Source organism: Falco biarmicus, chromosome 1 (genome assembly GCF_023638135.1).
Source record: "Falco biarmicus isolate bFalBia1 chromosome 1, bFalBia1.pri, whole genome shotgun sequence".
In the NCBI taxonomy this organism is placed as follows: Eukaryota; Metazoa; Chordata; class Aves; order Falconiformes; family Falconidae; genus Falco; species Falco biarmicus.
This window is the reverse complement of record NC_079288.1, coordinates 25,902,119-25,926,570: the sequence shown is the minus strand read 5'-3', so window position 1 is coordinate 25,926,570 and position 24,452 is coordinate 25,902,119. Positions and strand designations below refer to the sequence as shown.

The following is a 24,452-nucleotide window of genomic DNA, read 5'->3' as shown; positions in this document are numbered from 1 at the left end:
ACTTCCCACGCTGTTCACGCTACAAAGGAAAAGGTCACGTCAGCAGCGCAAGCCAGAGCTCCCTTCAGTTCTCATGTAGCAGGCAGTCGGGCGCGCTAAAAGTGAACAGCCAATGATGAACACAGCACTCGTCTGGGAGAGACATCGAGGCGCTGGCTAGCCTGCAGCTCCTGACCTGCTGCCTGCTGTTAGCATGGGAAGGGGTACGTCACGCTGAAGGCTCCGTAAATCCCTGCTGGCTGAGCTTTCGGTCACCCAAGCACAGGGGCTTTGCCTGGTGGTTTGCATTTTCCGTCTCTCCTCCTCCACTTGCTGTGCTCTCTTCCCCTCTTCTTTGAAACACACCAGCTCCACTAAAAAGCATTTGTTGAACACAGCTGAGACAAGAGCTCATGGAATCTGGAGCTGCCTGGAAATGCTGGGCAGGTATTAGAAAGCAGCATAAGCAGCGAGAGGAGAAAGGACAGCTGCCAGGATTTCTCTGTCTCGCACTAAAACGGGGCACAACCAAACTGCTCCTGCTGGGGAATGGCGGCCCAACAAAAGCCTGTCCAGCTCGATGGGCAGAGGCCACCCATGCCTGTCGGAGATTCTCACTGACGCCGTGGAATGAACAGCTGACAAGCACAGGCCACCCCTTCGGCCTACAGAAAGCATCGCCGTGGCCGGAGGCACCTCCTATACCATTCACAAAAATGATTTAATGTCTTTCTGTATCTCTAATCTAGAAGCAGGCGATAACTGATTTTTCTTAAGGTAGCTAAATACATGTCACGAAGAAGTTATATGGAAGAGAAGGTTTTTAATAAGTCAGCGAGTACTCTTCTATCCGGCAAAGGAAATCTTTAAGAATGGTGTTTTAATTATCAAGCAGCCAATTGTAGAAGCCCAAGTCAGTGATCGTGCTGCTCAACAGCACAACTGTTCTTCCTCTCCACTGAAAGCAGGAACAGTGCCCCGGCATGACACTGCAGTGCACAGATGTGTGAGGAGCCACTTCTTCTGTCCATTCAGATGGACAGTAAGGTCCAGGCCTAGTGTCAGAAAAAGGGTTGGACTTTTTCTGGGGTGTCTGAAGTCCCCATGGTCAGAGTTGCGTGACAAAACTTGGAAGCCTGGGATACTTCAGGGATTATTCCAAGTGTGGGAACTTCCCTGCGGGAACTTTTGTCTTCTTAGGCCAAAGGGTGTTTGTCAGCTTTTCCTGAGCTATCTGTATGGGTGAAGGGGACTGAGAGGGAACAGTGCAGGCCCTGTTTGTCTACTCCCAAGGTTTCCAAAGAGCCCATCTTGCTTCTTTGAACGTCAGCCCTTGGCAGGGAACTAAGCACCATTGCCATTCTTTGCCAATTCATCCATCTGTCCCCCCAAGACATCTAATCTGACGTCTCATCTGTTTCAGGCGGTATGCGTTCCTGGACTTGGGACTTTTGCGGTTGTCAGAGAGCAAGTAGCCAGCAAGAAGGGTGTGGTGGTTGCAAAGAGACACGTGTTTCACCTTGCACACATGACTGTGCGGGATCATGACCTCCAATACGGTTGCACAGACATTCCTGGGAAGCAGACACACTGAGAGCGGTGCTTGCCCTTGAGCAGAATGGGCAGGCGAGCTCTGCTGTCCAGAGGTGACTGAGCAGAGTGCCAAAGTCATGCCACAGTCCTGAGAAGAGCGTCAGTCAGCTCGACAAAACCAGCCTACTGCGAGGAGGACCCTGCCTAACCTATTCATTTCAAATATTCACCCGAGGACGATACAGCATAACAGCAAGCTCTTTTTGACCTGTGTTGTGAAATTGCTTGGAGGGGGGAATTACAGACCGAATATCATAACAGTGATCTGATATCACAACAAGGAATTCTTTTTGTGTTCCTCACGCTTCCCTGGTAGCCATGTGAAGGACACAACCAAAGTTCTGCTACCTGCTTTGGTGAGAAAAGTAGCTGTTTGCTTTTGCAGTCGTACAGAGCCAAAATGCTCCATGGATCCACCCAGGCAGAGCTCCCCTGGAGAAGTTGCCAGGAAGGACTTCTCTTGGTGGTTCTCATCCTATCCTCGTAGCCATGTGAAGGACACCACAGAAGTTCTGCTACCTGCTTTCTGGCGTGAGAAAAGTACACGCTCACTTTGGCACTCGTACAAAGCCAAAATGCTCCACGGAACCACCCAGGCACAGGTCCCCTGGAGAAGGTGCCGGTGTTGTAAAATTGCTTGGAGGGGGGAATGACAGATCTAAGACTATAACGACCCTATAGGGAAAAATGCAGTTGCCACTTTGGAATGGTTGGCATGCACAGAACCTACATCACCACCGTTCCCTAAAGCCATACCAACTGCTATCCTAGAGCAGCGGAGGGTGGAGCGTGTTACTTACCCCCTGTTTAACTCAGTGTTTAATTTGCTTAATAATTTGGGGGGTTGTTACTTATCCCCTGTTTAATTCAATGCTTTATTTGCTCTAATAATCTGGGGGGTTGTTACTTATCCCCTGTTTAACTCAGTGCTTTATTTGCTTCGTAATTTGGGGGGGTTGTTACTTATCCCGTTTAATTCAATGCTTTATTTGATTGATACTATCAGCGATACAGATTATGCAACCAGAAATAAGGAACGACTACAACGCAAAAAGCTATTATTGAGTTGGAAGCTAAGAGATGAATCAATGAGATAAACAAAAAGAAAAGGGGGGATTGTGCTAAACACAGTCGTGATTCATGTCAAAATAGAATATAGTGTGGTAATTGTTGTACCATGTGTAAATCTAAAATAGTTTGTGGCCATTATAACCTGTGTCACAATTGTAATGAACAGGCGCGTGTGCCTCTCCTTTGAGACCCTGTAAAAGCTCCCCCTTCCCCTGAGGTAACCGCTCCTGAGAAAAGGCCGCGGGGGACAAAGAGCGCACGCGCCAGGGAAAAGCCGCCAAGGGAGACAAAGACCCGGAAACTCTCCAAAGGGCGCCAAAGAGGAGCCAATAGGAGGAGAAGGCGTACCCTAACGACCCAATGGAGAAAGAGCAGGGCGAACTTCCGGCGGGAAGTGATTGGTCACGGTGCTGCTATAAAAGACGCCGCTTTGGGGGCTCAGCCGTGCTTCCGGTGGGAAGTAGTCTGGTTGTCGGCGGCCATGGGGTTTTTTTGGGGTTTTTTTTGTGTTTTGGGTTTGTTTTTTTTTTTTATTATTGTTTCTCAACCTGAATTTATGGGACCCGAAATGAAATTGTTTTAATTGTTATCGTTTATAACAGAGCGGAGCGGGTACACCGCGGGCAGGCTCCGCTGTGCTCCCTGCAGGATTGGGAGCTTGATGGTACCAGGCAGCCGATAAGCTGCACAGCGGCTGCAAAATATATGAGAAGGTGCCTGTTGCTGGGCCAAGGGCTGTGGTGGAGACCGTCTGCGACATAGGGCCAGGGACTAGGCTTCTTTAGCACTTCAAAGAAAAGATAAGCTTTCTGACAAGGACATGCTAACTGCTGAAAGAAAACAAGCTGCTGAAGAGATAAAACTCAAGGATGCTCTGATAAAACAATTGTGGCAGTGGGAGATCGTGACCTCCTACTCGAGGGGCAGGAGAGTTCTCCCTGCTCCGTAGCTGGTACAAGTGCGTGCCTCTGCAACAGCACCTCTGCTTTAACCCTTTCGTACCCTGAATGCAAATCTGCTCCTTGCTGCTTTAAGTCTCTGTCCTTGCCTATGGTGCCTTTGCCGGCCAAGCCGCAGCTCCCAGCGGGTGTGGGGCTTTGTACAAACTCGCCCCAAGGCTTTGACCCTTCCCTGGGGTCCTTGACTCCCCCGCCTCGGGTCCTACATTAGTGCGAGTGTTTCGCGCTTCACCCCGGTTGCTCCACAGGCGGAGCCGCGACCTGAGGCTCGCTCTTGCAAAATACAGCAATCGTGTATTTAACACAAAAAATTCAACAAGAGCGTCTTTCTAGTTTAGGTCTCAGTTTTTCCCTATCCTTTTCTAGCGCCAAAATCAAAGTGTCAGGTGGTGCTATATTAGTCGCGCACTCCTCCTGCTACTCTGTATGGCTTCTCAAAGTGGAAAACATATCTGCACATGTTACTTCATCCCATTTTCCCTGTCATCTTAAAAACAACATAAATTATAGCAAGGGGTTGCAATTTCCTGATCTTCTAAGATATATAAAGGCCACCATTGATGATATTTTTATTGAGACTCCCACCTGGCGGTCCTCCTATATTCTTCCAATGAGCCAAAATACAAACCAAAGGGCTCTTTTTTTACTGTTTCCCCACTCTGTTCACTTTCCATTTCCACTTTATGCAAGTTACAGGCTTCAGGGCTCGCTTCGTAGCTGAGCTGCGTCTCAGTTGCACAGAACACTCACACGAAAGGGCCCGTTACACACTCGCTCACTCTGCTCGCTCAGGTAGACAGCAACAATACCATTTTATAATGGAAATGCCGAACTCAAACACTGTTACGCCATTCCAGAATGTCAAATATAAACAAGAGGGCTCAAATAATGCACAGGACCAAATTTTACAACAGATGGCAAAATGGTCAAAACACATTCTTGAAGAAAACCCAAACCCCCGCCACTCCGGAGAAAACCTGTTACCCCTCGAGAGACCCCTTCCCGCTACCGCAGCGAAGAGAGCACCCAAATTCCCACCCCCAGCCTTTCCAGGGGCGAGCACCAGCGCTCTTTACCTCGCGCATTAACTGATTAACTTGACCAAGTTTTAAACCAGCCTTGGGTTAGGGCTGTGCAAGGGACAAGGCCTGGTCCTGCCATTTAGCAGCTTCAGCACTGTAAATCGCTTAGTTCAAAAACCATTGTCTTTAACACTGCCCTCCTTTGGTTTCATCATTGCATACCTGCAATAGTTTAGTATCTAACGTGATTCCACGTCCTTTCTTGTAGTTGTGTTACTAAGCCAGTCACACAAGTGACACAACATTGCATTAGGACAATCACAGGCACAACTGTAAAAATCGCCCCGGTTATTATAATGATCGGTTTCTTTAACCCCACTGATAGGTTAGGGAACCAAGATGTTAATTCCTCGATACCGATATGCACAGTTTCTCCAATCCAAAAAAGACTTGTGCAAATCCAAATGGAACTGGGACCTTCTCAGCTGCTGACCAACAGATGCTGGATTTTGGACTGGGTGAATGTCACCATGGAGAGAGGGGTTTCTCAGCGACCCGAGCCTTTGGCAGATGTTGGTGGGCTCCTCTCTGCTCAAGGCAGCATTCTTGTGAGAGCTGTAAACCTTTCCTCCCCCTTGCAGCACCCGTGGGGTGTACCCTTGTTTCTGCATTGCCAAGGGAGGAAGGGAAGCCCTTTCAGAAGGTGCGAGGTGTATGAAGCTAGCATGGTTTGATCAGCTGGATTCCAAGCATTCGTATTTATCCAGCGGTGTGGTGACTGTTGTCTAATAGACATGTCCTGGAGCTGCTGCTTCTAAGCTGATGGGCACAAAACCTGATGCTCTGTGGTTCTGCTGTACTAGACCTTGTAAAGGCAAACACCAGTGTTCATGCTGGCTCCTATAGCCTCGTCGTAGTTCAGACTGTTTTGGCAGCAGCTGTAGAGCGCTGTGAAAGAGAGAAGGGATGGATGGTTTGCACAAAGGCGCGTGGATGGGCAGATTTTCCATGATTTCCGGCCAACAGTGCCATGCCTGCAGCTGCGCTGCCCCAGGGTGCCAGCGGTGCAGCGAGAGCCGAGAGCCGGGGGTGCATCAATCTCACCATCAGCTGGTGGCCTGCTGCAGCAAGAGCAGAGATGCCCAGTCAGCAGGACGGGTGGTACTGTGCAGCTGTTTTGCTTCCTAAAGACATCTCTTTCAGCTGAGTTCCTTCAAAGCCTGGGTGCGTTGGACGTGGGCAGAGTGGCCCAGCGCTGGCCACCCATGCTCCCTGCTTGGCTCCCTGCTTGGCAGAGTATGTTCAGATCTTTGCTGCATGGCTGGGCAGCTGCTCGCAGCGCAGGACTCCCTGACCCAGAGCCCAGCACAGCCCCCCTGGTGTGCTGGGCATGTGGGAACAGCACAGGGACAGGAGATGGATGGGTGTCATTAGAGCGTGGTTTTCAATTGCAGAAGAGCCTGTCTACAGCCGTAGACGCGCTCTCAGTTCTGGGAAGCTCCATTAGATGCATTCTTTGGCACGTTCACCTATTTCTGGAGCTTCCTTTGAAAAACACAAGTTGAAAAACACAAGAAAAACACAGCTGGAGTGTCCACCCAGGTGGCAGAAGCATTTTACCAGTAGCTTTGGACTGAATACGCCGATGGGATTGGGGCATACTCTGTGTGTACTGCAGTTGTAGCCTGTTTTGTCATGTTTTTCTGGTAGTTGTTTTTTCTAACATAAGTCTAGATATGTTTGAAGGCAACATAGAGCACTGAAGATACTGTGATCACAGCCTAAGGGTTTTAGAGTAGTTTTTTTTCTAAAATCTCTTCTTCAAGGAATCATATAGCATTCTTCTTCCACTGTTTGATCATTTTGTTACAGACATAATGACTGAAAAATCTGTAGCAGCAGTTTATTCAAATTACCAAATTGAGTCAACTGGGTTATACAGTGGTATAAAAGTAAATATGTGACAAAATGGTTTCAGGCAAAAAAAAAATATCAGAGGAGAAAGTAACTTGGCATTTGTAATGGCCATGACATATAAAGGTGTAGTAATACATCAGTATCAAAAGAAAGCTTTCCTACAGGTAGCAGACTGACCTTCCCTTAGTGCTGGCTGTTGAAATGCAGGGTCAGGGGTTTTGGGACTGTATTTTGGACTGCTTGTGCACTGCCTGTTACCCAGTTTTTCTGTACACCAGCCCACAGATTTCTGTGTGCAAGCCCAAAACACCCAGATCTCTATCTCCAGCGTAATACACATGTTTAGAACTCTTTGGTTCTGCTTTTAGACTGTCCTTATTTGCACATGCCATCCCCAATACAAGAAAGCAATTGTGGAAGTGTTGGTCCTTAGGGATGGATCCACGTGTCAAGCTCCCCTAGGGTGATCCCGGGCATGCGGAATCCTCTGAGGGACCTTGTTGTCCAGGTCTGTCAGATGTCTGGGGGTCACTGCGGTTTGTGAGTCTCCAGCATTGACAGGTGGCCCTGGAAGGCAGAAGGGGGAATAGAGAAAGGGTGGGGATGGGACAGGGGGGAGGAGACCCTGTATCTCCATCTGAGGCGAGGGGGATCATGAGGAATCTGGGGGGCCCAAGGGGCAATTTGGTGGTCCTGGGGGCAACTGGTGGGTCTAAGGGTGAAAGTATGGGACCACGGGGTCAACTGACTGTAACTGGGGCGCCTAAGGGATAGTGGGTGTTCTGGGGACAAGGGGGAATGGCAGGGTCTCAGGGATAATTAGGGAGTCTGGGGGCAGCAGGGAAGCCTGAAGTGGTGCTGGGTGCAAGGGAGGTGTCCTGGAACGGGTCAGAGGACAGTGGGAGTCCCAGGGGGACATAGTCCATGGCTTGCAGTCTATCGGGATTTTGGTTAAGGTTTACCAGGTCAGGAGGACTCACACCAGCAGCAGCACGAGCGCCATGGAGCCAAGTGCCAGCCCCAGCAATAGCATGTGGCGCAGGCGGGTCTTGCTGTGGGGCCAATGTAGCACAGCTCTGAACCGAGCCTGGAGTCTGTGCTCGTCCTCCACACTTCCCTCTGATACTGTAGAGACACAGACACCTCGGGTCATGGGGCACTGCTTCCCAGGGACCAGGTGTCCTTTTGTAGGACCTGCTCCCGCCACAGACCTCACTGCCCTCTGGGACCCAGGCATCTGGGGGTCCCTGCTCCACCCCATGTGCCCCACTGTCCCCAGAGAAGCCAGGCATCAGGGAACACCTGCTCCACTACACCTGTCCACCATGGACCCAGGTGTACTGGCACCCTACTCACACCCCATGCACCCCCCGCCCATGGGCCCAGGTGTCTGGGGTGCTACTTCACCCCACACTGCTCACTGCCCCCAAGGGTACTCAGGTGTCTGGGCGCACCGTTGAGGTAGAAGTACTTGCGGACCAATGGCTCATAAACCTCCCCCAGGGAACAGGCGATGGTTCCTGGAATGGGGTCATGGATGATCAGAATGCGAGATCCCTCTGTGCTTCCCTGCAGCTCCTCAAACAGTGTCAGGTCCTGTGTGTACAGCTGGGGAAGGGGGGGAACACATCAAGGCAGCCTGGTCCACCAGGTACATGAAACAATATACATGTGCATGCAAAGGCACACGTGTCCTGCACATGCTTGTCATGTCCCACGTGATGAAGCATGCTTCTTGTACCCTTTACTCATGCATGTGCATGCACCTTATGTCCCACGTGCTCCTTGTGCTCTTTGTATGCACAGAGGGATGCACAAGCAGAGCAAAAGCCACTTCCTTGCCACACGTGTGCACACAAGTACACATGAATCTGCAAACACAAGTGACCTGCCTCTTGCTTGTGTGCACCTTTCACATGGGTCAGCACTTGCTTGCATCCTGTGCATGCTTACACACGTGCTACTTATATCTACTGTATAAGCCATACCTGTATCTATGGATTGTCCTTATGGCAAGCACACAACTGTGTGCATGCAGGCCTTGCTACCCAGGCCCAGTCCTCTCTTGAATGTCTGTGTACACCCTTGCACAAGCATATATGCAACTCACGTCCTTGGCAAACATCCAGGTAACGGGCAGGCCAGGGAGGGTGGCAAAGGGCACAGAGCAGTGCAGTGTGACGGTTTCATCTGTTTGGGCCCGCAGGACCTGCACTGGGAGCATTGAGAAGCATGTGAGTTCACATCTACTCATGCACTTACAGGAATGAATGTGCTCCTGTGTGACTACAAGTGCTCACGTGCTCGCAGTAGAGGTGCACAGGCATGCACCTCAGCACACTGCTGTGCGTTCATGGTGGGCCCAGCAGGCATGGCCACACATGAGGAATGGCAGTTGCCCCCAGAGACCTGGAGGCACCCAGCGCCGGGGTGGGACTTAGACCAGCCTGGATGCCTGGGTCTACCATGTCCCCATACCTGGGCAATCCAGGGGAAACTGGCAGTCCACGAGGCGGCAGGTAGCACACTGGAAGACGCGAGCAGCTGGCTGGTATCCTAGGATGGAGAGACTTGCTGGTCCCATGGGGATGGGAGATGTATGAGGCGACAGAGGGTGGCAAGACAGAGAGACGGGCACTCACCACAAGGCGGGACACAGGCTGGAGCTGGTGGAGAGGAAGCAGCATTAGACTGGGGATCACTGGGGATCCGCATCCCTGTGATGAGCTGTTTGGGCTCGTCCCTTGTCCAGCCCAGATGGGATCCCCAGGGGTTTCTTCAGGATGGGGGTGCCCAAGGTGGGGGTCCCTGGGGTGTAGATGTCCATGGTGGGGGGGTCTGTGACAGTCCCTTTAGTGGGGGTCCTGGAGAATTTCCAGAGTGGGAGTCTTGGGTGGGCGTCCCCACTGGCCCCATACCTTTCTCCAGATGGCTCAGCTTCGCCCAGATTACGTTGACGGCTGCCTGTAGAGACACCTCAAAGGGCTCTGTCCAGAAGGCCAGGTAGACAATGTAACCTCCCTCTGATCCCCAGAATCCCTCCTCAGACCCCACAGATCCTCTGTACTTGCCTCAACCCCATATGTCCCTACTGGAGTTCCATATATCCCCAAATACCCCCCCAACACCCCGCCCCTCCCCCCAGAAGCTGTATACCTTGAAGCCCACATACCCTCAGGATTCCCCAGCTATCCCCTTACAGCCCCAGACCTCCATATCGTCTTGTATTTCACCACACCCCCCATTCAAGGCCTCCGTGTCCTATCCCCCATGACCCATGTCCTGACCCTACCCCTCACATGTCCCACATCCCCTGCTCACTCGTCTTGCTCTGCTTCTCCAGAAAATGCAGGGCATCCATGACGATCTCCCGAAGTACATCACGCTGCCCCGACCCTGCGACCAGTACAGGTGTGCTGAGACCAGTACAGGGTTGGGATTGGAGGTTCAGGGATGGGAGGGTCCAGTAAGGGCTGGGAGTTTCTGGGGGTTCTGCAGTCCTGATCAGGGTTTAGGGATACTGGGGAAGGGTCAGATATTCTTGGGGATTCCTGAGGTCCTAGGTAGGGCCAGGGTGTCCTCAGTGTCCCTGTTCTGGTTTGGGTGATTCTCAGGGTCCTAGGCAGGGTTGGGGTTCCCAGAGGTCCCTGAGGTCCAGGACAGGACTAGGGAGACATTGGCATTGTTGGGAGTCGTAGGGTGCCTGTCTGGGGTGGGTCCCTGGGGTTTCTGTTTAGGAAAGGGGTCTTCAACTGCCAGGGATCCCGTGTCAGTATGAGGGCATCGGTTGAAGTGGGAAACCCCAGACGGCTCTGGGATCCTGTTCAGAGTGGTGGTCCCCCTTGGGCTGGAGGTCCCTGGTGGGATGGAGGTGCCGGTCAGGATGGGGAACCCATGACGCACCCACAGTGACAGAGGAAAGTGGCTCAGCAGCCTGGGCAAGGGCCTCAAGGCAGCGTTGATGTCGAGGGTCCTTGAGGGGGGCCCCAGTAATGTCATGGCAGAGCTGTTCCCGCTGACTGGGAGGCCCAAAGCAGAGCAGGCAGGAGTGCACCGCAGGGAGCCAGGATGCCAGGGCCACCCATTGCCACAAGGCAAGCCCCCCTGCCTTGATGCCTGGGTTTCCAGGGAGCCAGGGAGCCAGCACCCACCACCACCCCATGGCCACAAAGTACAGCACCCAAATGCTTGGGTCCCCAGGGAACTGCACGGTTCCCAGGTGGAGCCCAGGCGCCTGGATACCCAGGAGACAGTGGGGTTCCCAGGTGGAGCCCAGGCGCCTGGATACCCAGGAGACAGCGGGGTTCCTATGTAGGTCCCAGATACCTGGGTCCCCCCTTGAGAGGAGTGGGGATACCTAGACATATGAGCCCCCTGGGGTGTGTCGGCTGGAGAATGGGCTCCCAGACCCTCATTTTGGTCTCCCCAGATTTTCTGCCTTCAGTCCCTGCCAGTCACTTTACTTGGTGACCCAAAATCCCCTCTATTTTGATGTCCAATTCCTTGCCTTTGTCCCTATGACCCTGTCCTGTCAGCACCCCCAGTCCAGTCTCTTGCAGAGAGGAACTATGCAAGGCTTCTCCTTTTCATTCCTCCATGTCCCATCTCATTAACACCTCCTTGCTCTTCCACCCAGGTGAGCCAGCCCGATCCACGGTAGAGCGGCAGATCTTGCTGCACAAGGGGGTTTCCTAAGGCAGGAAAATGCCAGGGCAGCGGAGACACCCACTGAGAGCTGACAGCTCTCATGAAAGATGCTTTCAAGGTCTAGGCATTGCCAGAGCAACCGCAGCCACCCCACCCCCATAAAAAGCAGCCTATGGAGCACTAGTGGCCAGGAGCACTGCCAGCAGAGCAGGCCAACTGTGTGGTGATCAGCCAGGGTGTGCGCAGCAGTTTGCATGGCAGTTTGCGCAGGAAGGGCGTCATCATCCTACCAGCAAAAGAAGCGAGTTCAGTTGGTGGTCATCACTCTCCCAGGAGGAGCTTGGCTATGGTATCCACCTGGAAGAAAGCTCTGTACTCTGCACTCACCAGGATGGATGTGGCAACCCAGAGAGAGCTCCGGTGAAAACATGCAGGCATCCAGGCCTCGGGCTGCAGGGCATGCAAGTGCCTTTCATGGATGGCAGTGGTGAGAAGAGCTCTGTGGGGTGTGGACAAGTGGATGGTCTGCTCAGCCTGGTGGCAGAGCTACAAGAGGAAGTAGAAAGTTCAAGGAGCATTGAGAAGTCTGAGGAAAGCATAGACTGGTGGAACCATGCTCTGCCCTCCATGAGACAGAAACAGGAACAGCCACCAGAAGAAAATCAAGATCAAGGGGATCCTGTATCCTCCCTCTGCTAGGCTGAAGGTGGTGGTTTAAAGGGTAGGAGTGAATGGAGGCAAGTCCATGCTCGGGGTGGCAGGCAAACTCTCCTTGGCCACCTCGTCTTCCCAGGTGACTCTGTACAACAGGTATGAGGCTCTGGATGTAGACGGCCAGTCGATGGATGATGTGGATGACAGTCCATCTACACCAGAGGTATTGCCAAGGTCAGAAAGGAAAGAGCCCTTCCTTCCCCCTAGGGATGATGTTACAAGTGCTGTTGGCATGAAGTACAGGGACCAAGCAGAGAGGACAGTGAAAGCCTGGTCTGGTGTTGATGTCCCCCGGCTGAAGGGGACGAGGTGCCACTCTCCCGCGCGGGTCTCCCTGTCAGTGCTGGCTGTACTTGGGGAAACAGCACCATCCCTTTGCAGCCATGTTTTAGGAGTGCCTTTGCAGCGAAGGCACCGTGGAGCCCACGGCTGGGTGTCCGTGAGCAGTCAGCAGGGCTGGGGATCCTGTCCGGGAGCCACAGGCTCGCTGTGGCATCCTCTGCTGTCCTGGGTCATGCTGGGTTAGACCTTACCTGCAGGCACTGCCCCGCAGCCCAGAGGTAGCGCCCGACGTGTGCTCTGAGGTCAGGGTTATCAGTACGAGTTGCACAACGTGTGTGCAGGGGCCAGGGGAGGGCAGAAGCTGGAAGGGTCCCCAGCCGGGTCAGGTCAGGCAGCCCCAGACTGGGGGCTCCAGCTCAGACTTGGTTCTCCCTTCCCGAGGCAGGGTCTGCCCTTGTGCTCCCACGCATGCACATGAAGACCCCCACCCTGAGGTCCAATGCCTGGACAGGTCTCAGCCCCTGCCCCACGTTTCCCCAGAGCTGCCTTGGACAGGCAACAGCCCTTTGAGGTCCCACAGTGGTCTGGGGCTGCAGAGGTCCCGCGAAGGCGATTGCCCCACAGGAGCAAGGGGGAGAGAGCCACCCTGACCCCAGCTTTGCTTTGGCCACGAAAGCGGTTCCCCCGCCCGGTCCATCCCCACCTCTGCAGAGAGCGCAACGGGGTGAGGGGCGGCGGGGATGGGGGTGCTTCCAAAGCCAGCTCAGCACCCAGGCGTCCCAGGTGCCAGAAGTGACCCCCCCATTCCAGGTGTACCACAGGCCTGTGAGGAGTGCAAAACATCTACTTTATTAAAGCTGCCGGCCAAAGAGCACAGCGGGTGGCTCTGGGGCATGCCCAGCACAGCGGGTGGCTGTGGGGCATGCAAAGGTCTGCTGGAGAAACTGCTACTTCTTGCCACGCTGCTTGCTTTTCATCAGGAGCAGCCCCTGCTTCTTGATGCCCTCCCGGGTGAGGACAAGGCCACAGGATTCGTCATCAGAATCCAAGGACTCTGAGGAGAGAGTGGAGAGGAGTGGGCTGTGGAGGCTCTGTGCGCTCGTGTCCCTGGGCAGAGCCGGCACCTTTTGCAGGGCTGGTGGCATCCCAGAGAGCCCTCGTGCGGAGCCCTGAGGCACAGGCACTGCCGACTGGCTCTGCCAGCCCCGCATCCCAGGGGGACCTGCAGAGCCTGGGGTTGCCACCGCTGTGGCCCCTCTTCAACACTGCTGGCGCTTCCCAGAAAGGCCTGGAGCCAGGGGGTGGTGGGTACAGCTCCCGCTTTGTTAAAAACACAGTAGAGAGCTGCCAAAAGCTCGTGGTCTCCCCCAAGAACATCCAACAGGAGGAGGCCACAACCAGGTGATTTTGAAGCCAAGGCTCTCCCTCCTTGTCCCACAGCACCTGGGACAAGCAGCTCGTGGGTTGGGCTCTGCTGGGACAGTGGAAGACAGGCAAGGATGCCCAGGAATCCCCACGGGCAGGGGCTGGGATGGTTGCTGTGGCACGTGTCCTCGCTGTGCTCTCCTACCTTGGCCGCTGCCTGCGTCCTCCAAGGAAACCCTCAGGTTCTGTGGGTGATCCGCAGTGGTGTTCTCTAGTAAATTACGGACCTCGGCAAAAATCTGTGGAAGACACTCTGGGTTACTTGCTGAAGGGGAGGTGGGTGTTCCAAGCCAAGGGCTGCCCCACCTCGAGGTCCCCGCGCGGGGCACACCCTGCAGTGCCCCGTGCCACTGGGGGCTGAGCTGCTCCATGGCTCTCCCCTGGCGCCACCTCCATCCTGCCAGCTGGGAGGACGCTTGGGATGGGCCGTATGGGAAAGCCCCGTGCGGGTGCCCAAAGGCCACAGCAGGGATGGAGCCCCCGCGCACCTTGTTGTCCTTGTTGGGGCTGCGCCAGTCGTGGGGCAGGCTGGCCACCCGCTGCACCAGGTAGTGCAGCTTCTGCTCACAGTGCTGCAGCTTCTCCTCCACCGCCATGGCCTTGACGGGATCCTCCTGGAGTCAGAGAGAGAACAACCACCTTGGTGGGGAAAACGAGCCACGGGGGGGGGGACAGTGGCTGCGCCAAGCGTTTCCACGCCGTGCTGCTGCACCACCGGGCAGTGGCCGGGGCCAAGCTCACGCCAGCCCCATGTGGGTACCTGGCCGGGCACGGTGATGCCCTGCAGGCGGACGAAAAGGCTGTCGATGTCCTCTTCACATTTCAGCAGAACATCCTTGCTCCTCATCATCTGGGCCCGCATATCCTCCAGCCGAGCCTCTTGGCACTGCAGTTTCAGCCGCAGCTCCTCCTCCAGCACCCTGGAGCCAAGCACATTCACATCCATACAAGTGCACAGGGGGGGCAGGAACACCCTAGAGCTGTTGCAAAAGCTGCTCAGGTTGCCAATGCAGAGCAGAGGTGCTGCCTGCAACCCAGCTCCACGCTGCTGGTACCACTTCCCACGCCAGGCCAGAAGCGGGGGTCCTCCTGCCGCCGCAGCGGGAGCTTTGGGTGCTCTGCCAGGCCCAGAGCTGGGGGAGCCCCCTGCTCAGAAAACCTGGTGGCACAGGAGGGGTGGGCGGCTGCAGTGGGACGTGGGAAGGGGTGCCCTGCTGTGTCGGGACACCTGGCACACACGTGTCCCCCCCGCCAAGGGCCGTGGCCCGGTGGACACGACTGCACACCTGCTTGTGTTGGAGGGCTGGTGAAACTTCAGCTTAGCTAGGTTCAGCTCCAGCTCGTGCAGCCTCTCCGCCAGTGCCCGCTTCTTCTCCTCGCCCTCCTTGATGCACTGCTCCAGGTCCGCCGAGGACTTCTGCTGTTCCAGGAGCCTGCCGGGTATGTCCTGGCCGGGGGAGAGCACGAGGACTCAGCCCCCGGTGCTCCTGCAGGGTACAGGACCCAGGCCGTGGCCTCGGGGAGCCGTGTGCACCATGGATGGCTGCAAGCTCATGTCACGGAGAAGTGTGGTGCCATCCCTGCCCGCCCCAGAGGGCCTCTGGGCGTCTCCCGAGGCAGAGGAGGGCAGAGAAGCCCACAATGAAACAAGGCAAGCAGAGGGCTCTCAGCTCCCCGGGCCCTGAGCAGCCGTGGGTTTTACCAGAGGGGGGGGGGTCACGTTACCCAGATCCTGGAGCACTGCAGCACAGCCTTGGCCTGCTGCATCTTCTGCGTGACCCTGGCCTCGTGCTCCATCTGGGACCTGACGGCCTCCAGACTGGTGCCTGGGGTGGGAGGGAAGCGTCAGGGAAGGATGCCTGCGGCTGTGCCCGCGTCCCACCCCCCTGCACCCTGCCAGGCACTCACCCACGAGCTGGTCCTGTGAGGCCGGGGTCGGGGAGTCCACGGTGAGCTCGTGCCTCTCCTGCTGCAAGGATGTGCATTGTCACCCCCCACGCTGCTGACAGCCGGGGGGAGCTGGCCCTGCAGGCCCCCGACCCGTGGGGGGCCCGGCACCGATGCCTGCCGTCTGCCCACAGCCTGGCCTGTGCCAGGACCCCCAGCTCACCGCTCTCAGGTGCCTTTGGTACACGTCCTTCCGCCACCCTGTGTCTACAGAGACCTCCTGGGTGGCCCGGGAGCGGTACATGCGCGCTCTCTCCGCAAGGATCCGGCTGCGCGTCCTGTTTGCGTCCTCCTGGAGCGTGTCAGAGAAGGGAGAAGTGGCTGTCAGAGCTGGAACGGACCTTTGGCAGCCAGCTGAACTTGTGGGATGGCCAGGGTCAGCAATGACCAGCCCCGCCGCCAAGTAGACAGGCTGGGAAGGATAGTGGGCAAGGAGGGCTGGCGGGTGGAGCGTGCTGCCTTCGCCGTAGCTGGGGCTTCGGGCAGGCTGTCCCCAGCCCCAGGGCAGCCCGGCCCAAGAGCGACACCCGGGAGGAGCTATGGAGCCATCGGGGTGCTGTGGGCAAGCCCAGCTCCGGCTCTTTTGCTCTTGGTTGAAGGCACACTCAGCAGCTCCGGGGCACATGGTGCCGTCGGTGGGCTCTGGAGGGTGGAAAAGGGCCCCGAGGTGCCCCTGGCCATCTCACCTTGGCTCTGTCAGCGGCTTTGCAGGCCTCCAAGGCCATGAGATCCATGTCCTGGAGCTCCCTACCATACAGCTCGGCCATCTTGCACAGGAGGTCCAGCTGCGGAGGCAGGTGGGCCAGCTCCTGGGACACAGGGAGCCACAGCACGTCACCCCAGTGAGCCCCAGGGGTCCCCCGTGCTGTGACAGCAGATGGAGGGGAGCAGGAGGACCTCTTTGATCTGGGAGGGGGGCGTCCCACCAGCGTTGCCCCTGGGGCACCTCCTTGTCTCTGCTGGGGGAGCAGGTGGCACGATGGCACGGTGGGGAGGAGCTCACCTTCCTCAGGACATCCCGCACCGCCAGGTACAGGGCAGTCACCTTCTGTCCAGTGTGGACCTTGAGGAGCACCTTCTCAATGTTTTTCTCCAGCTGGCAAATGGCCTGGGGCAGAGGTGGGGGGGTACAGGGGGTGACCCCGCATGCCGAGCCCAGAGGCCAGCTGGGGGGTGCAGGGGCTGGATTAGAGCCCTCTGCAGGTGCTGCCAGCCCAGGAGGGGGTCCCAGGTACCTGCGCCTGTGCCTGCTGCCGCTTGTCAGGCATCGCAGCATCCTGCAGCTGCTGCAGCCGCCTCTGCAGCTCCTCCCGCACTTGTCTCCGCTGCCTCACCTGGTGCAGCAGCATGTTGCAGGTGTTCACCTGTTCATAGATGTCGGCCTGGAGCTTCTCCTGGGCCACCTGGATGGGCATGCGAGCATTCAGCAGGCTGGAGGCAGAGCTTGCTGGGCGCCCGCGGCACAAGGGGGTCCTGCCTGCAAAACTGCCCCCAGGGTGGAGCTGGGGACACCGGACTTAGGGGTGCTGCCTAACTGAGACCCAGGGCTGGGCGTCAATCGAATCCATCAGTGCCCCAGCTGCGGGGGTGCCGGAGAGCAGCAGCAGCAGCAGCACCACCCCCCCGCACCCGCCTGCCGCTGGCCCTGCAAGAGGCCCCCGGGCAAAGGCAGCTCTGCGGGGCCAGGGTCTCTGTCACCGCAGCGGGGCTTATAACCGCGTTGTAACCTCGGGACGGGCAGTGAAGGGCAGGGCAGGGACAGCATCTCTTCTCTCAGGGATGCGGCTGGAGCTGCAGGAACCCGGGCAGCCCTGGGCACACACAGGCTGGGACAGCCGGGAGCACTGCCGGGACAACAGATCTGCTCAGGGAGCTCAAGGAGGATCTGCACGGGTGGGTCCCGCAGTGGAAAGGGACCCGTGGGACCACACACAAACACCCCCCGTTGCACCACACCAGCCCTGGGGGGCTGTCCTTGTGCCGGCACCAGGTCACTCTACCACCCACCCTGTCCTTCTGAGCCTTCCCACAGCCCCAGCCCCCTGCAAGCAGCCCGGGCGCGCTGGGCCCTGTCTGGTTGGCCAAAGTGGCCCCCAAGGACTTTGGCGCTCTGCAGGTCTCAGAGACGCTGCGTCTGTTGTGCTGTGGGCACGAGAGGGGCAGAGAGAACAATCACCACCAGCCTGGGGCCAGTCCCAGCCTAGTGCTGCCCTGTGCCGCCCGCTCCCGACAGGGCCAGCGCCAGGCAGGGGTAGAGCAGGAGGGACCCGACAGTACCTGCTGGCTATGGCCCCGGGCACGGACGTCCTCCTGCACAGCCTCACACAGGCGGGGGAGCCGCTCTCTGGTCCCACTGCGCTTTTCCTCACGCGGCTGCGCGCAAAACTTCCTGCCTTGCTCTGGGGGACACAAAGGCGCTGTTGGTACCGTGCAGGACAACGCGGGGACCGAGAGCCACCCGCCCGCCCCAGGCCGTCCCCACAAGAAGCCCAAGGGGCAGCACCCTGCAAGGCGACGGCGGCACACAGCTCCTGGGCGCGCTGGCTGAGGTTTGCCTTGTGGCCCGGCATGGTGCCGCTGCTCCTGCCTCGGCCCTCCAGCCTGGCTGCGCACGTGGCAGCCGTCGTGGCTCTACTGCCCGGTGGAGACGTTGCCGGGCTGTTAGGACGTTGGCAGGCTGTGACACGGGCTGTGACATCACAGAGCTGAGCTCACTCCCTGCACTGGGGGAACTGTCACGGCGGCACCTCCCAGTGCCGCATGGCACACACCTCCTGCTCGGCCAGCGCCTCCTGCTCAGCCATCGCCACCCACGGCCCCCTCCTCTCCGCTTCTGCGGGCGACAGGCGAATGAATAACCAGTTACTGAGGCAGCCCAAGGCAGGGCGGGCAGCGCGGGTCCCAGCGCCGTGGCTGCAGCAGTTGCAGCCCGCCCAGCTGGGGGACCCCTCCAAGCCCCACCAGACACGGGGCCAGGACACTTGCAGGGAAAACACGTGGGCACATGGACCCGAACAGCCCCCCGCGCTCTCTGGCAGCTGCCGGCTGGTTTCGCATGGCACCAGGAGCCCGTTCCTGCCTCGCCACGTGCCTTCGGCAACACGGAACAGCTACACAGGGAGTTCTGCTCCCGTTGCACCGGGCAAGAACAGACCAGCTGCTGAGACTGGGCTTTGGTCTTGTCCTTCCCGCACGTTCTGGCTCAGCTACAGACACGGCAAGGAATGCAAGCATGTACATTTATTCGTTGAGAAATAAAACCAAGCTCCCTCTACCAGAGAGGAGAATAACCCTCAATCTTTGATTTGCAGAAAAAGACTCCTTACAGAGGGAAACTGCCTTCCTAGCACCAAGCTTGTAGATCAGCTCTGATGAAGTTTCTGTAGCTCGAGATCTTTAATGTGCAGCCGTCCTATGGTGCTCTAGCTGCTGAACATAGGAAACAAAGAAATTAGAGGATTCTGAAATCAAGTGTTACCGACACAGGATCATCCCAGGCTCTTACTCAGCACCTCATGTGCAGACTGATGGATTGCATGTTAACGCCAATGGCCCGTGACAGGCTACACGCAGACATTATCATCTTCTGTGCTTCATAAAAATGCGCGTGAAGAGATGGCCCTTTGAAAGACAAGCAGTGAAGGCTTTGTGCCCACAAGGAACCTGGCCAGTCTGTCCGTGCACGTCGAGATCTCCACGCTGAGGCGGGGCCCACGTGGCAAGTAGAGTCATTATGCCACTACACTGTCCTAGGCAGCATTTAAACATCACGGCAGGTTACCGGGGGGTGGCAAGAGAGAGCTTTTTAGAAGAACGGCTAAAATGCCTCAAGGATGTCCATTTCAGTGGCCCTCAGCAAAACTCAGACTCTCGAGTGGACGGCCCTTCCAAAATACTGCTCAAGAAACATGAGCCAGGCTTGTACAAGCTCGTGTCAACAGGCGCCTGCAGAAACCAGCTTCCAGGAGGAAGCCTTTGACTAAGGGTCTAGTCCCACAGGCCCCCTGCACCTCACACGTCAAACCTCTCCGCTTTCAGTTGTCTTCAGCCCTCCCTGCCTAAATTCTGGAGACTTCCCACGCTGTTCACGCTACAAAGGAAAAGGTCACGTCAGCAGCGCAAGCCAGAGCTCCCTTCAGTTCTCATGTAGCAGGCAGTCGGGCGCGCTAAAAGTGAACAGCCAATGATGAACACAGCACTCGTCTGGGAGAGACATCGAGGCGCTGGCTAGCCTGCAGCTCCTGACCTGCTGCCTGCTGTTAGCATGGGAAGGGGTACGTCACGCTGAAGGCTCCGTAAATCCCTGCTGGCTGAGCTTTCGGTCACCCAAGCACAGGGGCTTTGCCTGGTGGTTTGCATTTTCCGTCTCTCCTCCTCCACTTGCTGTGCTCTCTTCCCCTCTTCTTTGAAACACACCAGCTCCACTAAAAAGCATTTGTTGAACACAGCTGAGACAAGAGCTCATGGAATCTGGAGCTGCCTGGAAATGCTGGGCAGGTATTAGAAAGCAGCATAAGCAGCGAGAGGAGAAAGGACAGCTGCCAGGATTTCTCTGTCTCGCACTAAAACGGGGCACAACCAAACTGCTCCTGCTGGGGAATGGCGGCCCAACAAAAGCCTGTCCAGCTCGATGGGCAGAGGCCACCCATGCCTGTCGGAGATTCTCACTGACGCCGTGGAATGAACAGCTGACAAGCACAGGCCACCCCTTCGGCCTACAGAAAGCATCGCCGTGGCCGGAGGCACCTCCTATACCATTCACAAAAATGATTTTATGTCTTTCTGTATCTCTAATCTAGAAGCAGGCGATAACTGATTTTTCTTAAGGTAGCTAAATACATGTCACGAAGAAGTTATATGGAAGAGAAGGTTTTTAATAAGTCAGCGAGTACTCTTCTATCCGGCAAAGGAAATCTTTAAGAATGGTGTTTTAATTATCAAGCAGCCAATTGTAGAAGCCCAAGTCAGTGATCGTGCTGCTCAACAGCACAACTGTTCTTCCTCTCCACTGAAAGCAGGAACAGTGCCCCGGCATGACACTGCAGTGCACAGATGTGTGAGGAGCCACTTCTTCTGTCCATTCAGATGGACAGTAAGGTCCAGGCCTAGTGTCAGAAAAAGGGTTGGACTTTTTCTGGGGTGTCTGAAGTCCCCATGGTCAGAGTTGCGTGACAAAACTTGGAAGCCTGGGATACTTCAGGGATTATTCCAAGTGTGGGAACTTCCCTGCGGGAACTTTTGTCTTCTTAGGCCAAAGGGTGTTTGTCAGCTTTTCCTGAGCTATCTGTATGGGTGAAGGGGACTGAGAGGGAACAGTGCAGGCCCTGTTTGTCTACTCCCAAGGTTTCCAAAGAGCCCATCTTGCTTCTTTGAACCTCAGCCCTTGGCAGGGAACTAAGCACCATTGCCATTCTTTGCCAATTCATCCATCTGTCCCCCCAAGACATCTAATCTGACGTCTCATCTGTTTCAGGCGGTATGCGTTCCTGGACTTGGGACTTTTGCGGTTGTCAGAGAGCAAGTAGCCAGCAAGAAGGGTGTGGTGGTTGCAAAGAGACACGTGTTTCACCTTGCACGCATGACTGTGCGGGATCATGACCTCCAATACGGTTGCACAGACATTCCTGGGAAGCAGACACACTGAGAGCGGTGCTTGCCCTTGAGCAGAATGGGCAGGCGAGCTCTGCTGTCCAGAGGTGACTGAGCAGAGTGCCAAAGTCATGCCGCAGTCCTGAGAAGAGCGTCAGTCAGCTCGACAAAACCAGCCTACTGCGAGGAGGACCCTGCCTAACCTATTCATTTCAAATATTCACCCGAGGACGATACAGCATAACAGCAAGCTCTTTTTGACCTGTGTTGTGAAATTGCTTGGAGGGGGGAATTACAGACCGAATATCATAACAGTGATCTAATATCATAACAAGGAATTCTTTTTGTGTTCCTCACGCTTCCCTGGTAGCCATGTGAAGGACACAACCAAAGTTCTGCTACCTGCTTTGGTGAGAAAAGTAGCTGTTTGCTTTCGCAGTCGTACAGAGCCAAAATGCTCCATGGATCCACCCAGGCAGAGCTCCCCTGGAGAAGTTGCCAGGAAGGACTTCTCTTGGTGGTTCTCATCCTATCCTCGTAGCCATGTGAAGGACACCACAGAAGTTCTGCTACCTGCTTTCTGGCGTGAGAAAAGTACACGCTCACTTTGGCACTCGTACAAAGCCAAAATGCTCCACGGAACCACCCAGGCACAGGTCCCCTGGAGAAGGTGCCGGTGTTGTAAAATTGCTTGGAGGGGGGAATGACAGATCTAAGACTATAACGACCCTATAGGGAAAAATGCAGTTGCCACTTTGGAATGGTTGGCATGCACAGAACCTACATCACCACCGTTCCCTAAAGCCATACCAACTGCTATCCTAGAGCAGCGGAGGGTGGAGCGTGTTACTTACCCCCTGTTTAACTCAGTGTTTAATTTGCTTAATAATTTGGGGGGTTGTTACTTATCCCCTGTTTAATTCAATGCTTTATTTGCTCTAATAATCTGGGGGGTTGTTACTTATCCCCTGTTTAACTCAGTGCTTTATTTGCTTCGTAATTTGGGGGGGTTGTTACTTATCCCGTTTAATTCAATGCTTTATTTGATTGATACTATCAGCGATACAGATTATGCAACCAGAAATAAGGAACGACTACAACGCAAAAAGCTATTATTGAGTTGGAAGCTAAGAGATGAATCAATGAGATAAACAAAAAGAAAAGGGGGGATTGTGCTAAACACAGTCGTGATTCATGTCAAAATAGAATATAGTGTGGTAATTGTTGTACCGTGTGTAAATCTAAAATAGTTTGTGGCCATTATAACCTGTGTCACAATTGTAATGAACAGGCGCGTGTGCCTCTCCTTTGAGACCCTGTAAAAGCTCCCCCTTCCCCTGAGGTAACCGCTCCTGAGAAAAGGCCGCGGGGGACAAAGAGCGCACGCGCCAGGGAAAAGCCGCCAAGGGAGACAAAGACCCGGAAACTCTCCAAAGGGCGCCAAAGAGGAGCCAATAGGAGGAGAAGGCGTACCCTAACGACCCAATGGAGAAAGAGCAGGGCGAACTTCCGGCGGGAAGTGATTGGTCACGGTGCTGCTATAAAAGACGCCGCTTTGGGGGCTCAGCCGTGCTTCCGGCGGGAAGTAGTCTGGTTGTCGGCGGCCATGGGGTTTTTTTGGGGTTTTTTTTTGTGTTTTGGGGTTTTTTTTTTTTTATTATTATTGTTTCTCAACCTGAATTTATGGGACCCGAAATGAAATTGTTTTAATTGTTATCGTTTATAACAGAGCGGAGCGGGTACACCGCGGGCAGGCTCCGCTGTGCTCCCTGCAGGATTGGGAGCTTGATGGTACCAGGCGGCCGATAAGCTGCACAGCGGCTGCAAAATATATGAGAAGGTGCCTGTTGCTGGGCCAAGGGCTGTGGTGGAGACCGTCTGCGACGTAGGGCCAGGGACTAGGCTTCTTTAGCACTTCAAAGAAAAGATAAGCTTTCTGACAAGGACATGCTAACTGCTGAAAGAAAACAAGCTGCTGAAGAGATAAAACTCAAGGATGCTCTGATAAAACAATTGTGGCAGTGGGAGATCGTGACCTCCTACTCGAGGGGCAGGAGAGTTCTCCCTGCTCCGTAGCTGGTACAAGTGCGTGCCTCTGCAACAGCACCTCTGCTTTAACCCTTTCGTACCCTGAATGCAAATCTGCTCCTTGCTGCTTTAAGTCTCTGTCCTTGCCTATGGTGCCTTTGCCGGCCAAGCCGCAGCTCCCAGCGGGTGTGGGGCTTTGTACAAACTCGCCCCAAGGCTTTGACCCTTCCCTGGGGTCCTTGACTCCCCCGCCTCGGGTCCTACATTAGTGCGAGTGTTTCGCGCTTCACCCCGGTTGCTCCACAGGCGGAGCCGCGACCTGAGGCTCGCTCTTGCAAAATACAGCAATCGTGTATTTAACACAAAAAATTCAACAAGAGCGTCTTTCTAGTTTAGGTCTCAGTTTTTCCCTATCCTTTTCTAGCGCCAAAATCAAAGTGTCAGGTGGTGCTATATTAGTCGCTCACTCCTCCTGCTACTCTGTATGGCTTCTCAAAGTGGAAAACATATCTGCACGTGTTACTTCATCCCATTTTCCCTGTCATCTTAAAAACAACATGAATTATAGCAAGGGGTTGCAATTTCCTGATCTTCTAAGATATATAAAGGCCACCACTGATGATATTTTTATTGAGACTCCCACCTGGCGGTCCTCCTATATTCTTCCAATGAGCCAAAATACAAACCAAAGGGCTCTTTTTTTACTGTTTCCCCACTCTGTTCACTTTCCATTTCCACTTTATGCAAGTTACAGGCTTCAGGGCTCGCTTCGTAGCTGAGCTGCGTCTCAGTTGCACAGAACACTCACACGAAAGGGCCCGTTACACACTCGCTCACTCTGCTCGCTCAGGTAGACAGCAACAATACCATTTTATAATGGAAATGCCGAACTCAAACACTGTTACGCCATTCCAGAATGTCAAATATAAACAAGAGGGCTCAAATAATGCACAGGACCAAATTTTACAACAGATGGCAAAATGGTCAAAACACATTCTTGAAGAAAACCCAAACCCCCGCCACTCCGGAGAAAACCTGTTACCCCTCGAGAGACCCCTTCCCGCTACCGCAGCGAAGAGAGCACCCAAATTCCCACCCCCAGCCTTTCCAGGGGCGAGCACCAGCGCTCTTTACCTCGCGCATTAACTGATTAACTTGACCAAGTTTTAAACCAGCCTTGGGTTAGGGCTGTGCAAGGGACAAGGCCTGGTCCTGCCATTTAGCAGCTTCAGCACTGTAAATCGCTTAGTTCAAAAACCATTGTCTTTAACACTGCCCT

General features: G+C 55.1%; 2 protein-coding genes across 4 annotated transcripts; both read right to left on the bottom strand.

The window, feature by feature from the left end:
- Positions 1-7,939: 7,939 nt before the first annotated feature.
- Positions 7,940-10,703, bottom strand: LOC130159460 (sperm acrosome membrane-associated protein 6-like). Its single transcript, XM_056361130.1, has 7 exons — positions 10,445-10,703; positions 9,863-9,937; positions 9,460-9,528; positions 9,184-9,207; positions 9,020-9,097; positions 8,652-8,755; positions 7,940-8,149 (listed from the first exon to the last, which is right to left on the bottom strand). Exons 1-7 carry the CDS (start codon positions 10,701-10,703, stop codon positions 7,940-7,942), a joined length of 819 nt encoding a protein of 272 aa, XP_056217105.1.
- A 2,307-nt stretch (positions 10,704-13,010) lies between these two features.
- On the bottom strand, positions 13,011-17,144 carry LOC130143626 (coiled-coil domain-containing protein 183-like). Of its 3 annotated transcripts, XM_056326404.1 has the most exons (11): positions 16,792-17,144; positions 16,560-16,664; positions 16,243-16,365; positions 15,720-15,848; positions 15,518-15,578; positions 15,335-15,435; positions 14,896-15,056; positions 14,370-14,529; positions 14,098-14,223; positions 13,755-13,848; positions 13,011-13,238 (listed from the first exon to the last, which is right to left on the bottom strand). In XM_056326404.1, the coding sequence occupies exons 1-11, from the start codon at positions 16,969-16,971 to the stop codon at positions 13,132-13,134; spliced, it is 1,347 nt and encodes a 448-aa protein (XP_056182379.1). In that variant the 5' UTR covers positions 16,972-17,144; the 3' UTR covers positions 13,011-13,131. The 3 variants fall into 3 exon arrangements, with proteins under 3 accessions (XP_056182379.1, XP_056182376.1, XP_056182378.1); XM_056326401.1 differs by having other exon boundaries at positions 13,118-13,848; XM_056326403.1 differs by having other exon boundaries at positions 13,118-13,848; positions 15,518-15,575.
- Between the last annotated feature and the right edge of the window lie 7,308 nt (positions 17,145-24,452).